The 14,849-nt window shown below is 43.5% G+C and overlaps 1 protein-coding gene across 1 annotated transcript; it reads right to left on the bottom strand.

Moving 5' to 3' along the window:
- Window positions 1-166: 166 nt before the first annotated feature.
- LOC146364732 (uncharacterized) lies at window positions 167-14,269 on the bottom strand. Its single transcript, XM_084918180.1, has 9 exons — window positions 13,543-14,269; window positions 11,225-11,449; window positions 10,410-10,568; window positions 5,325-5,396; window positions 4,129-5,235; window positions 3,902-4,021; window positions 2,063-2,112; window positions 786-1,950; window positions 167-588 (listed from the first exon to the last, which is right to left on the bottom strand). Exons 1-9 carry the CDS (start codon window positions 14,152-14,154, stop codon window positions 433-435), a joined length of 3,666 nt encoding a protein of 1,221 aa, XP_084774306.1. The 5' UTR covers window positions 14,155-14,269; the 3' UTR covers window positions 167-432.
- Between the last annotated feature and the right edge of the window lie 580 nt (window positions 14,270-14,849).

The raw sequence follows: 14,849 nt of genomic DNA on the forward strand, positions 1-14,849 counted from the left end.
CCTGACAGGCGAGGAAATCTTATTATCATCTTAGTGGTTTTCTTTTTTGAGCATGTGACGTAACAACCAGCAGCCCTGCCCTGAAGGAGCCGGTTACTGCAGAGGCAACCAGTTTCTGAAGCTCAAATGAAACCAGGGTGAAATCAACACACACACAAGATCACAATCAACTTGTTAGTTGTTTATTGAATATAACATAAAGTTATTATCTACAAAATACAGTAAAGATATTACAAAATTAATTATAAGCAAGTGAATTAAGGGTTAAGCCCATCTGTGAAAGAAGATGAGTGACTTTAATTGCACCAAAAGCTCTATGAGTTTTCTCAAAGCTCTCCTAAACATCCCACGAAAAGCTGAATTTACATTTTCGAGCCTACAGACTACATTTGTCTGTGGTGTCAGTGTGAAAGCTGCCGTTTCCCATCATGTTCAGCTGCAGGTGGAGTCTGCAGCTGCTCTGACCGGAGGCGAGTACCTGTGCCTTTGGAGTTTGGTCGGGTTTGATGTTTGTTTCTGCGTGGAGCGAGACGGACGGGCGAAGCAGAAGGTGAGCGTGTTACTGGAGCTACACTCGTAGCTCCTCTCCTGGTCAAACAGAGAGAAGAAACGTATTGACTTGGACCTGCCGGCCTTATGTTCTGTCATTAATATGTTGTTATGATGGGGCGGAGGATGCTAATATCAAGCATGGTCTGTGTTTTGTATAATGAGATGAATGTATGAGCAACTGGTGGGAGCCCTGTCTGTATTTATATAATATAATTTGTATAATTTCCACTCACCTCTGCTGTGACGGTGCTCAGGCCATTTTTGACACCCTGGTTCAGGCTGCTTCCCTTCTCCTCCTTCTGGACTTTGGTGGCCTCCTCTCTCTGCTTCATGAACCTCTGGTTAACGATCCTGGTCACGCTGTCGTTCCTGTTGAGCGGGGCGGCGGGAGGCCTCGTTGGAACGCGTTCCAGGTTCCTCGTGTTACTTTTAGCTTTCTGCCCTGACCCCGGCACTGGTTTGTCTGCCCGCCCGCTCACCCTACGCAGGAACTCTGTCACCAAGCCGTACCGGTTGGCTCCGGTGGACTTGGCGGGCAGCTTGGCGTTGCTCAGGGAGCCGTGGCTCTGCCCAGCACCTGCTCGGGAGCTGGTTTGTCGAGTCCACACGAGGCCGGACTGATTTTGATGTGCCAGGTTCCACAGAGATCGATCTCTAGAGGTAGATGCAGAGGAGGGGGAGCTCATATTGGAGGGAGAGGGGAGAGACTGTCTTCGGTACAGTTTAGGTGAGGAGGTGGAGTGTCTGGACCTCTCCCCTCGGCCTGTTATGCCCTCCAGTGAGGCAGAGATGTGGTGAGAGCGGACAGAGACCAGAGGGGAGTTCAGGGCCCGAGAAGGACTGCTTCTCGTGGTGCTCAACCCTTGAGTCGCATCTGTCTGCTGACCAACACTCACCATCTGTGGTTTCATATGGGTCTGAGTACCGGAGCAGGACACATCCACCCATCCCCGGCCTGCTAATTTTTCTCTCTTTTCCTGTGGGCTGTCTTGACGCTTCTGCCTCCAGCCGGCTGTCATTTCCTTCATGTCATCGCTCAGATTGGCAGATGAGCCCAGACAGAGCTGTGAGAAGGAGGTTGGCGGCGTGCACCAGGGAGAGGGCGTGTCCACGGATCCTCTGTCTGGGCTTTGCTTCAGCTGAGCCAGTTGGACTCTGCGGGCCGACGGGGGGCTGTAGTAGATGCGGACGGTAGACTTCTCTGGAGCAGTATGGCTTCTGTCCAAGGACATCTGCTCAAAGTCAAGATCAGGGAAGCTAAGCGGCATGATTAGATGGTCCCACGTCTTAACCGGGTCCTCTCGGTCAAGCTGGGCAGCCTCTTGGCTCAGATAGCACCAGTTCTTCCTCTGAGAGCTGCACGGAGGAAACTGCCGTCTGAGTCTTTTTCCTGTCGAGCTGCAGGTTCAGATTTTTTTGTAAAAAAAACACAAAGACACCAGGCGATGTATGAGTTACAACTTCAGTGAACTTATGAAAAACATATGACAGTTTGTGGAACAACACAGACCTGTCAGCTTCATGGTGTCGACCACATTGAAAAACACCACCAACACGACGCTGAGCCAAGAGAGAAAGAAAATGTCACCAAACATTATGTCAGATACTTCAGATTTAAACTTTCTCCACGCCGAAATCTGTCAATAACTATGTTGTGGACTGCACAACAATGTCGTTGTGCCCCACATTTAGTGTCAACATGAGCTTGATATTTGTTGTTTTTAATGGGCAGTTTACCAGGTAATATTTAAATGTAAATATATAATATAATAAAATGTGCTCAAAGTGCACAATTTATGCATCTCAGCAATTTGTCATCAGAAACTAAAACCCAAGAAAAAAATGCACAAACTTGTTGTAAGAAATTTTATGTAGGGACTATTTCTCTTTAGTGTGTTCATCCGCCACTGCGTCACTGTACAGAACAAACAGAGCATCTGACACGATGATTAAAAGAGACAGAAATGTAAAATGGTGAAAGTTGCAGTGGTCCTGATCCTTCTACAAAATAGCCAATCACCACTGGGAGACAAAAGAACCAATCATGTTGTTTCACAGATGCTTGCACAGTTGAGGTTTACACAGTTTTAACCTTGTGCTGTCAGTCAGATACACTTAATTACCCCAGTCTACTGTTCTATTGATGCTTGCATGGCTAACCGGATGTAAGGTGAACTTACCTTCACTTTTGTGGTTGGTGTTGATCATGTGGCCACTCTCATTATTAAAGCTATATTGTCGTCTAATTGCATGTGGTGTAAGAGTGAAACTTGCAAGAAAAAAAAAGCTTTTTAAACCTTATTTTAGGGGGAAAAAAAACAGCAAAACATTTAGTATTTTTGTGCTGATTCGTCACTTTTTAACATTCCACTGATGATTGTAATTAATGTACAGCTTTCTCCACATTTATTTAGATAACATCTAAAAACCACTGCTCACAACAAGGGTCCTGGATATTTATGAAAACCAGGCCATGATTTCTGCAAAGAAGTGTTGATGCTTTGTTTTGCTGCGATGTGAGCGTCAGTGCTCCAAAACTGGGCAGCTGACACAAAAAAATCTAAGCTGTCTCTTTTGGGTGAACTGTCGCTTTAAAGCCCGTTGTCTGCAAAATCAATAATGTTTCCGTCGCTTCCCCTTATTTGCTCTTGATAATTTAACACTAACAATTACGTTAGGGTTTAATAATTAATATCACGCATCTATAGTTGTTTGGTATTCTGGCACGTCTGTGTTATTAACTAACCAAACCTTCAGAAACATTTGAATTTGCTGTTCGTTATCAGGACAAAGCATCGTAAACTCATAACAGAGATAACCCCAGAGACATATAGGCTCCAATAAGTCTTCAATAAAGCCTAATAAAGCTGCTGGAGAGCCTGTAGAGTCTTTATTTTTTTCATCACTTCAAACTAAATGTTAAGTAAAAGGGTTAAGAGTAAAATAGGGATTACAGTCCAGTCAGTGGGTTAAGAAGGAAAAAAAGCTGTTGAAATAATAAATCTGATCCTAAATCATGCTGTGCATTGAAACTGCTTTTCTTTATTGAATAACAAAGGAGATGGAAATGATCATTCAGGAGAACTTGAAGGACTGCAGAGAATCATTTGAGCGTTTTCGTGCTGCATGTTTGAAAATGCCTGTCCTGTTTGGCTGCAGCCCCCTTCAAGAGATTAGCCTAAATACTCTGGCATGAGTGTTTTCATGATGCCCGCTGAACCGACTGTCAGGCGGACACAAGGCCAGGGAGACAGATCATCGGCAGGACTTCCCGTTGTATCACGCAACCTCACACACAGCCTCACGCACAGTGGGGCACACATGCCTGAGGCGTAAACACCATCCTTACCTCAGCTGGCTTGCCCGGCGTGGCCTTGGCCTTACTGTCACATTCAATCCGCTCATCCTGAAGCTCTGCAGCGAGGTCTTGCAACAATCCTTTCAGCACTGACATTGCTTTCTCTCTATCCTGAATAAAAAAGCCCAAATATATTTGAATATTCGACAGCTTTGCATGTTTTTTTAAGTGTCATAATGAGCATAAGCAGAGTTTATTTATGCCATCTTTCACTGTACCTGTTTTCCTTCCATGTCAGGTCCTTTGACTTGACACCACTGATGGAGGATCCAAAGAATCTGCAATGAAAGCTGCGTTCTTGGATCCCTGCACTTCTCACCGAGGCCCCATTGAACAGAAGGTGCTTTCCTCGTGTGTTTTTCTGTCTTCTTCGGCTCTCCACACTCCTGCTTACTCTCTGACTCCACGTCAGGATTTCCACAGAGGAAAGGGAAACTGTAGGAGTCCCAGACCTTCTTAACTGAGTTTAACTGTGTATCTTTGGCTGTTAGAAGCATCTCCACCCGCCCGATGAAAGCCAACAGCATCGCCTCTAAAAGCTCCAAAGCCTCATTCAGAGAAATCTTCTGTGCCTTTCCGTTACAGTCTATTGGCGAGGCGAACGTGCGCGAGGGAGACGAGCTGTGGCCATTTTTGGGTGATGTAATCAGGAGCTGTATGGCTGAACTCAAAATGCAGGCATGGTCTCTGAGAGCAAGCAGAGCTTCGTAGTCCTTCAAAGTCATCTCTTGGAGTTTTTTGTTGTCATCACTCTCTTGACTGTCTGAAGGATCCCACTCGCCTCCCACAGGACCTTCTCGAGTAATCATCCTTTCAGTCTCCTCATCGCCTTTTCTTTTCTCGGACCCTTCCTCCTGACCCAGCTCGTACATCACGGGTCCCATTTTTATGCTTTTCTCCTTTCCATCGGTGTCCTTCATCGCAACACTCGCTGTCATATTTCCCTCTGAAACATCCCGCTTCTCTTCATCCTGCTCTTCCCCTCCTCCTCCTCCTCCACCTCCAATTTTCTCCCTGAGGTCGCTCATTTCTGCTCGCAGACCACGGTTCTCCACCTCCAGTTCAACGATGCGCCGGCTCAGAAGTGTGGCCTCCTCTTCCACCAGTTTAAGATGAACTTTGACCTCTGCCTCCCTGGCGTGGGCGTAGCCTTGCTTGCCTTCAGGTGATTGGGCGGCGTCCACGTCACCGTAGGCTGAGCGGTATTTGGCCAGCTCCTCGCGCATCACCTCACTCTCTGATACCAATTTGGTGAGCTTCTTGCACATGAGAGCTAATTCCTCTTTGGCAAAGTGGAGTTGGCACTTGAGATCGGCGCTGTCATCCTTTTGGCAAATCAAACAGCAGTGACGACAGTCATGATGACATGAAATAACTCACGGATGCAGCCATGTTTAGAAACAAATATACAAACCTCAATCTGCTGAGAGAGCCTCTTCTCTGCCCTGCTGGCCGTCGATCTGATGCTTTTCTTCTTCAAAGAGCTCTAAGGAATAAAAATAAGAGTTTGATCACACACACAAGGCAAACAGTGAACGTTTACTAGGTTAAGATTTTCTGGAGCGAACTTCTTTGTATTTATCCCAAAAAGTCGATTCTGTTCATCTGGACGTAGCTTTTTAGTGGGAGAAATGTTTCGTCCCTCATCCAAGTGACTTCTTCAGTCTGCAAAACTAAATGTCCTCACCTTGATGATTAAGAATGCATCGAGACGTCTTTGTGTTTATGTTTGTTACTTTCTTTTGGTTTTTGGTTTTAACCACAACTGTGTGAAATTAAATAAAGATATTAAAGAAAAAAACTTTTTCTACATTACATTTTTATTCTAAATCTGTGATATAAATGATGAACATTTCCAGCTCCATATTTTTGTCCTTTGACTCAAAGAGTAGCTTTGCCTGATTTATAATTCATCTAACTGTATTAAATAAGAACTTAAACTACAGACTAAGACCATAAACTCATCAAGAAAGTTATCCAAAGAATCTTTTTTAATTTTTTTTTAGATATTTCTATACAAAATTTTTTTTTTTTATTAAAACCAGGGGAGTCACCTCCTGCTGGACATGAGAAAGAACGCAGGCCAACTTTCCTCTCATTGACTGACTTGAACAGCAGGTCAGTGGGGGTTGCAATAACTTCATTCAGTAACTTGAAGTAACAGTGTAACGGTGTTTCGCATGTCTTTCACATGATTTTTGGCCCCCTCTTCTTTACAAAGTCGCTTCAGTTCCTTGAGGTTTGCGGGGATTGACTTTTGCACAGCTCCGTTAACGTTCAACAGCATTTCAGTCATGTTGAGGTCTGGACTCTGACTCGGCCATTGTAACCTTGATTCTTTTCTTCTTCAGTCAGTGTGTTGTAGATGTGCTTCTGTGTTTTAGCTGTCGGACAGGTGGCCTCATGTTTGAGGAGTTCGTGGTCGACGCTGCACAGATCTAATGACTGCAGAACAAGTTCACGTCATCGCTCCTCACCACTGTGCTGACAGCTGGTACGAGGTGTTTGTGCTGATCTGCTGTGTTTGGCTGTGAATTATGACCAAACATCTCCAAACTGGTCTCATTTGTCCAAAGCACATTGTTCCAGAAGTCTAAGCCATGCTGCTGTGTCATTTTTACAAAGAAGGTGATTTTTCCCAGCAACTCTCGGTACTTGTTCAGCCTTTTTCTGATTTTACTGTTACAAACTTGAACATTTGACATACCAACTGAGGCCTGTAGAGTCTGTAGCTTCTAGGTTTTTTGTAGTTTCATGAGCGTTGCTCAGTCTGACCTTGGATGTCCCAATAAATTCCCTCCAACTGCACGGCAAATTGGCAGAAATTTGCCTACAATACTTTGGCATTTTGTTAACATACCTGAATGGTCCAGAACAGCAAACTATCAAAACCTCTGCTTTTATAGCGTGCTGATCATCAATCAATCACTTACATTTGATTAATAGCACCTGGCTGCTACTGTCCCTCTTAATTCCTATAGAACCAGTAAGGCTGTACTTAGTTTCTTGCTCTTTACATCACTGAAAACAAGGAAAAGACAAATCTGAAGTTTAATTTAAAAATATAAAGGCAGGTAAAGGAATAGTTCAACATTTGTTTCTGATGATTACATAAGAAAATTAATAACACACTAAAATTTGTTCAGTGAGAGGGTATAGCATGTTTAAAGATTTTAAATTTACATGATGTTTGTGTAACATCAGTTTATGAGTTGGACACCACGACTTCCTGGAGCCTTGCTAACCACAACAAGTTCATTCTTCTGTTATTTTCTGTGTAAATTAAACAAATTAGTTATAAAATGCTAATTAATAAGCTTTAAAAATGCTTGTAGAAGGATTTACAAACCTCTGCAGGCATGAAAGTCCTGCTGATCTTCTCGGCAAGAAAGCAATTAAGCACATTTCCCAAAATGTTTAGCTAATCCTTTAAGTAAATATTCATCATGCTCTTGCACTACTTCTCAGAGATGCCTAAAAGGCGCAAAATGTGACATTTTCTCTCCTCCGAGAGGAGTCAGTTTGTAGGTCTGAGTATGACAGGAATGTAAGCTTCTGTCAGGCAGCACTGTCTTCCTCTTAAACACTCGACAGGATTTCACTGTGTTAATAATAGTCAGGCTAGAAGGAGCAAACACAGAGAGGGAGTTACACTTTTTGAATTCAAGGCCGGTGGGCATGGAGGCTCAATAGATTTGGGTTACTGTGACCGGAAATTTGTCGTTCCTAATAAGTAAAGATGGAATTAAATGGTAATATTTCTTTAACTGTAAAATTATTGTCTTTGTTTCAGCTTTTGTCCTCTTACTACAAGTCTATGCTCAGCTTGTGCAGCTACACATTTACGTTTAACTCAAACAGCCTCAAAAACATCGAGCAGCAGCGGCAGCAGAGTGAATTTCTGGCATACTCACCCTCCTTCACAATATATCCATGCTGTGTTTTTTTGCTGGTTAGATTAGGTAATCTAAGTGGATTTCCCTGTTGGGATCAAAGGGACTAGCAGCTGTCTCAGATGAGTGGAGCAGACTGAGCTCGTGCCAAAGCACCGAATCCTGGATTAAACCGCACACGTGTCACTGGAGTGCACACTGGTGCTCAAAGGAGGCAGAAGAAAAGGTGGATGGGGTGTGGAGGCTGAAGTTTGATCAAAGCATGCTGAGTGATGGCTGTAGGTCAGTATGCCTGTGCACCAACCAACACCCTCCTTTCTAGATGCCCTAATACACACTCATCCAGATTTATCCAAGCTTAATAAGAGCAGTAAGAAAAAGAAAGTGAGTCTATTTTTGTAATCTCTCTACTTTTTTTTCCTGCCCTGTCAGCCGACGATGTCAGCTGTGCCTGGAGTTCAGCATACCAGGCTGCTTCGCCCATCCCCAGCACCAGGCAGCTGCCGGCCGAGCCCTCCGCTCATATAAGTGATCTGCACCGGGATCGTGTGTCACCTGACATCAGGGTGACAGAGGGATGAGGGGGACAGCTGTCTGGATGGGTGCAGCTGTGCAGGGTAATGGAAAGGAGGATGCCTGACCCAAGCGATGAAAGTTTATGTTTCTCTCAAGGTTGACCTAAATACACACATCCCTTAAAGACGCGCATTGAGGCGTATAAAGAACCCCCTTTTGAGATTATCAGCAGCTCTTGAGAGATTTTAAAGAAGTTTTTTTTTTTTAATTCAATTCGATTAGATTAGTCATGTCTGATTGACAGATCTGGGCACTCGTTTCAATCTCATTTTCAGCTCCAGGTCATAATAATTTAGTTAACAGTCAAGTCTGTCCCAAGGTCAGTAATGAGACCATAAACAAGAGCTGTTTGTTACTATGTACTAAGGCTTAAAATTCCCTCCACACCATCCATGAATTAAGGATCCAGTGTGAAAGTTCAAAGCTTTTAAAGAGGATCTAGTTTTCTTTTCTTTTTTCTGTCATACATGCTGTTACAGTGTAACAGTATGAAACCAAGCATTTGGTTTCAAGAGGTCTCTTTTTATTTTTAGCTCTGTATGATGTCACTCAGAATGGATATCCTTAATATGGTCTCATTCTCCCAGCCCCACAAAACAACTTTCTTCTGATTGGCTGCCCCTCAAAAACAGAAGGTTAGCCAATCAGAAGAAAGTTGTTTTATAAGGGGAGGAGCAGATAGCGTGCCTTCTATCATCAAATTCTGCACCGTGAACCTCAAACATCCGGTTGCAGTTGCAGCAGTCTAAGATGATTTCCTTCTCCCATCCACCTCCTCTACGGCTTCCTGGGGGACACCAAGGTGTTCCCAACCCAGCCGAGAGATGTAATGTCTGCAGCCTGATCCTTCGTCTACTCTGAGGCCTTCTTTCAGTACCACCTCACCAATGAGCCCTGGTTGGAGGTCCAAACCACCTCAACTGGCTCCTTTTGGTGCAGATCTACTCTGAGGCCTGAATGGCTGAGCTCCTCCCTCTAGATTGATACATTTATTTGTCCACGTAGGGAAACTGGATTGTAGCGGAAATCACGTGACATTTTCATGCACACAGACACTTTCACTGCACCTTAGGATGTTTTTGTCAGTCAAAAGGGGCATCCAATGTGTTGCCAATATTTAGAAATGTAATGCATTCAGGAATAAAACCCTTTAGAGCTATTTTCTGTGAACAGAGAAGGGCAATATCACCCTGCAGATATCAATAGTTTAAAAGAGGAGGTAAGTGGAAGGCTCTCGACATGTACAATAAGGCAGACTCAGCATTTCAGTTCCCAGCAGTTTACTGGTTGTTGTTACAGCCTTTCTACCAGAGTTTTTATCTCTTGGAAATATTTTTAAACCAACAAATTGTGTAAAGGAGTCTCTCTCTCTCTCCCCCCCCCCCCCCCCCCCAACCCTGAGGGAAGCTCGTGGTCTGCTCATTTTCTCTGAAAGTAAAGTTCCTACTCTGACCCGCAGTGTTCTGCTGCCAAGAAAATCAACAATCCAAAAAACCCAAACAAGACAGAAGGGAAAATTCTGCTTCCAGCAGTTTTTCTGCTGTCAAATGCTGTCAAACACAGACGAAAAGTCAATAAATAAATAAAAATTCGGCTTCAGTCTTTGGTTTTCCTAGAAGAGTATGTAATAAGTATGTCTTCTAACCCTCTAGAGAGTTGGTAGACAAAGTGCAGGGGGTCTGTAAGCGCTGTAATGCTACGTGGCTCTTCACCAGATGTCATTTCATGACCATGTAAGAGTGACTGGTCTAAAACCTCTGGGGCCTGAAGGTTTAGGGGACCAGGAACACTTATGAATGCTTTCCAAATATTTGGCATCATATGACTGTTAAAAGAAGATCTCAAAAGGTGAGTAAAAAGTGGTGCTAGCTGTTTCGAACACTTACACAGACATTGTCCAGGTCAGGACTTTTCCAAGGTGACAGTCTCTAAAAAAACTGCAGGACCTTTGTCTTTTGAGGTCTCCTTCAAACATTCTTTATTACATTTATTTATTTTTTACCAAAGGGTCTTTGATGTAAAATGCTCACCTCTCTGGTTTTATTCAGCTCAGTCTGTAAGACCTGCTTGGCCACTTCCAGTTCCTGAGTCTTTTCACGCAGCACCTCGTTTTCCCACTCCAAGTGGGAGTTCTTCTTCTGCACCGCCTCTAGCTCGTTGTACAGGCGGAGTGACACGCTCTTTGCAACCTGCAGGTGAAGCACAAAGTAGGTTAAGACAGTAAAAGTGCTGCGAATGAAGTTTTTTTTTTTGATTGTCTGTTTATTTGTTTTCTCGTGAGTGTTATTTTCTGAGTGAGTGAGTCTTTAGAGCAGTTGTTTTGGTTAAAGCCGAGAAACTTTTACAAGAAAATTCTTGTGACGGGAACTGAGCCATGAGTCGATGGAGGGGGCGAAGGAGGGTGAGGCTGTAAGGAATCCAATAGTGCGCACACACACACATTGGCCTGGTTGACAGAAACAGAATCTGGTTGCCTCAGTTCAACGACGGTGATTCTGCTTACGATCACTCTGCTTTTATCGTTCAGTCCTCACGCAGAACAGCCGACCACACGCAGTAATTATGCTACAGAAATATAAACAGGATGCATGATGAAAACTTTTCAGTCTAATGACATTCTTGTGGTGCAGATGAACAGCAGGGAGTACTTTACAGCCATGACTCAGAGTTAAAGCCTGTATGAACAAGACGATCAGCGTTTAGTGCGCCGCGATGAAAGTAGGTTTGTGGTTCTGCAGTAAAAGTTCACTTTGATGTTTTAGGTGAGTCGGTTTTCAGAGAAGGAGCTTAATTACGCTCTGTTGGTAGTGAGAGTTTGTGCAAAAAGACCACCCGACTTTCTGACCTTGATGTCGTGCTCCAGGCTCCGGACCAGCTCCCCGTCCACCTGTCCGGTCTGAGCCACTCGGATGCTGCGGCGCTCGGCCTTGCGGAGGCGGTACTGCAGGATGCGACACGTCTTGTTGGCCTGCTCCAGCTGCAGCCGCAGCTCCTGCAGCTGGTAAATCTCCTCCTCCTGGAACATGTCGCGCATTTCCAGCATCTCACAGCGCAGCTCCTCCACCTCGTCCTGGGACAGACGACACAGAAATAATTAAACCATGAGTCAAGGCATTTTCTCCTTTCTTTCTTCCCCTTTTCCCTTCTTATTTCATCCAGTCCTTTCCTTCTTCCTTGGCCCCTTCCTCCAAATTCTTCTCTTCCCTCCATCCTTCCTAACTCCCTTTGTTCCTTGTCTTTTGATTCTTCTTTCTTTCCTTACCCTTTTTTCTTTCCTTGTCCTTTTTGTGGTGCCCTTTTTCTTCCTTCCTGCCCTTCTTCCTTCTATCATTCCTTCCCTCCTTTCTTCCTTTGTTGATTTTTCCTTTCTTATCTATTCCATCCTTCCCTCTTCCATCACTTGTTCCTTCCTTCCCTCCTTTCCACTCTTTTCTTCCTTCCTTTCTTACTTTTTCCTTCCTCCCTCTTCTCTTGCTTAATCTTTCTCCCTTGAGTATTCCTTTCTTCCTTAACTCTTCCCTCATCCCGTCCCTCCTACAGTACACCATGCTGAGATAAGCCAAGTTTTAGTTGTTTGGAAATCACCTCGTTAGTGGAAAAATACTATTTTATGTCTGCCAAACTGTTTCATCTTTAGCACAGATTTTTCATAGAATCGGCTAAATAATTTGGGACAAATGATGTGCTTGAGTGACAGGCTGCTAGTAACAAAGTGCCTAAATATACAGTTTAAAACAGGTTCTTTGCTATGTGGTCTGTAGACACAATACCGTTTCATCTCTTGAGTTAGGCGTGTTTTTCTTGCTAGATTGATTCATAGGTTTGTGTTCTGTGGGTTAACATACAAAAATTAATTAATTAATTTTAAAAAAATCCTCTGAAAATGCTCAGGTACAAGAACTGGACTACAATTGAGAGAGAAAAGCAGCCAATGTCCAAAGAAAAACGTTACATGAATGTCTGGCTACTTAGAGGCAAAATATAAATAAATGAGGCTCCAGACTTTTGCACAACACTGTAAATATCAGAAAGTTATATTTTCCCATTTTTCCCGTTAACTTAAACAACTAAGTGAAACATGGATTCACTCTTTACTCAGCTGGGATGCTACTCTGCTACATGTGCTGCAAGCAATGCTTCGAGTGTTATAAACAATAAGATCTTATCTACTGGACAAACTACGGGTTGATGCCATGTATAAATTACTTAAAAAATATTTTTGTACACATATTCATTAAAAAAAACATATTGGCTAATATTAGCCTAACTAACTGATTTATGACTTAAGCTCTAACTGTTATATTTTCCAGTTTGATGCCTAAATGGCCATTTTGTGCTTTGTACAAACCCTTCAAAGTGTCTGATTACTTTAATGACCACAGTTTGAATCTGCACTTACAAGGTGAAGTTATGTCACAGAAGTGAGCATCTAGGGCAGAAAGAGGGATTTGGGGCTATTTTTTGTACATGTTGTTTCCAGCATATTCTAAGTCATGAAACGTTTTCTCAGAAAGCTTGACTCACACTCAGAAAGTCTGAATATCTGGACATCAGCAGCTTCGATTATGACCTTTCTTTATCAAGGTACAACTCTGAATAAGTGGATCATCCCTTTAAAGGTGAAAGTGGAAAAGCCATTGGGCTTGTAGATGGACTTGCTCAGCAGTACTCCACTAACAAAACTCTGCAACCACCAATTTATAATCAAACCCCAGTTTCCAGACATATTCCTGCAAACTGGTGATCTGCTGCATCAAGTTACAGAGTAATTTCCTCAGTTGGACCAATAAAATGCCCTTGCAGTCAGGAGTTACTCATCTAATCACCAGCTCAGTCAGCAGTTACTCAGCTACTGTAAAAATCTGAGTAACTGTGGGTTTGTTCCATAATTTATTTAGGTCAGTAGTGACTTTTGACTCTTGTATTAGAGCCACTTGCCCTGCGCTCACTAAAGAAGACTGGCCTGATCTAAACATTTGCAGAAAATCGGCTCTGGTGTTGAGCTGAGGGTCCTCCCACAGAAACTCACAGGCTCTCATAAACAAGCAAAACCTATATGCACGGAGTTTATACAGAAAGGTAGATGCTACATTTCGTGAAAACCAAATTGAATTCGCTAATTGCATTAAGCTAATTTAATTAATCAAATTAGATCAAACTTACTTTCAAATACTCGTTCTCTGATCTCAGATCTTCCAATTCCCTGACGAGGTCTTCGGTTGTTTCCCCCATCATAAGATTCATAAACGCCCCCGAGGAGTTGAACAAACTAAAGCCCCCTGCGGCAGCCTCCGCCTGGAGAGCGCAGATATCTCTCGCAGCTTTTGCGCACGGTTTGCCGTCGCCTGCGCCCTCGCTATCCGGGGTCACGTAAGCTTTGCCGTCTATCCAGCTTAAGTCAGAGTCGTGCTTGTTACCGTCCGACGGGCAGTCAGAGATTTCCGAGCTGCTGTCCGAGGAGGACAGTTTCCCCGACAGGCAGCCGGAGTCTTTGCTCAAATCCTCTGAAGTGTTGCTGGCGTCGGAGAGTTTCCTCTGTGCGCCGGGGCTCCTCTGGCACTCGGAGGTGACACCTGATGACACTTTCCCTGCTCTCTTTCCCTGCGGTCCCGCAGTTTTTACCTCCTTCACAGGGTCGCACTGACCCGTGAATTGTGCCTCCTTTGAAGAGGAGCCATCATTGGAGGATGGATCCTTCTTCTCCTGGTGCGCCCTGGCTTGTTTCTGGCTGCGGAGTGCAGTCTTCAGGCTTTTATCGCCGTCTTTGTTCGTCATTTTCTCTTTAGCTTTTAAACAGAAAATCTAAGATGATCATTACAGTTTTAAACTAGTGTTAAAATATCAAAATTCACAGCTCACAGACTCTGAAGACCCGACTAGCTGCTCTGCATCCTCAGCACTGAAACTTTGCCAAAGCGCACTCACAGAAGAAGTCACAGTGTCACGTTACCGCAGCTTAGAACGGACTTCCGGTCGTTTTCTCTGCTTTTTTCTTTTTTTCTCTATTTATCTTGGTCAGAGTACATATTATGTTTATTCTACACACACGCTCCCAGAACATTCAACTGTGGCTACAAACCAGCATGAATTTGAAAACAAATCCGATATTAAAAATATTGTGTAGGCCTAGGATTATAAATGATTAAGTTTATTTTGTAAATTTCCATACAAAAGATACAATTTTAAGTGTTTGTTACCTCGTGTTTTCATATTTCTATCATACTGTCATCATCCCATACGCCTGATGTAGAGAGGCAGTTTGGAGGCTCTTATTTTGACGGTTTTCCGGTCTCGCTTTGATTCTTAAGCTGTTTTCTTGCCCTTGGCTTCCACTTTCTCCTTCTGGAAATCTGACAAGCAATTAACCCAACTAACCGACTACTACTATGAATGAATGATCTTAATTCCCAGTTACATTTTTTATCCGCCTCTACCATACATTTGCATGTTTTAGCTCATAATAATCTTTT

This window comes from Perissodus microlepis, chromosome 20 (assembly GCF_051167445.1).
Source record: "Perissodus microlepis isolate ML-2025 ecotype Zambia chromosome 20, ASM5116744v1, whole genome shotgun sequence".
NCBI classification, from domain to species: Eukaryota; Metazoa; Chordata; class Actinopteri; order Cichliformes; family Cichlidae; genus Perissodus; species Perissodus microlepis.

Coding starts and splice junctions, on each gene's coding strand:
- LOC146364732 (XM_084918180.1), bottom strand. CDS start 14,154: ATGACGAACAAAGACGGCGATAAAAGCCTGAAGACTGCACTCCGCAGC. Junction 5,397..10,409: donor AGCTGAATAAAACCAGAGAG/GTGAGCATTTTA, acceptor TTTATTCCTTAG/AGCTCTTTGAAGAAGAAAAG. Junction 5,236..5,324: donor GGCTCTCTCAGCAGATTGAG/GTTTGTATATTT, acceptor ATTTGCCAAAAG/GATGACAGCGCCGATCTCAA.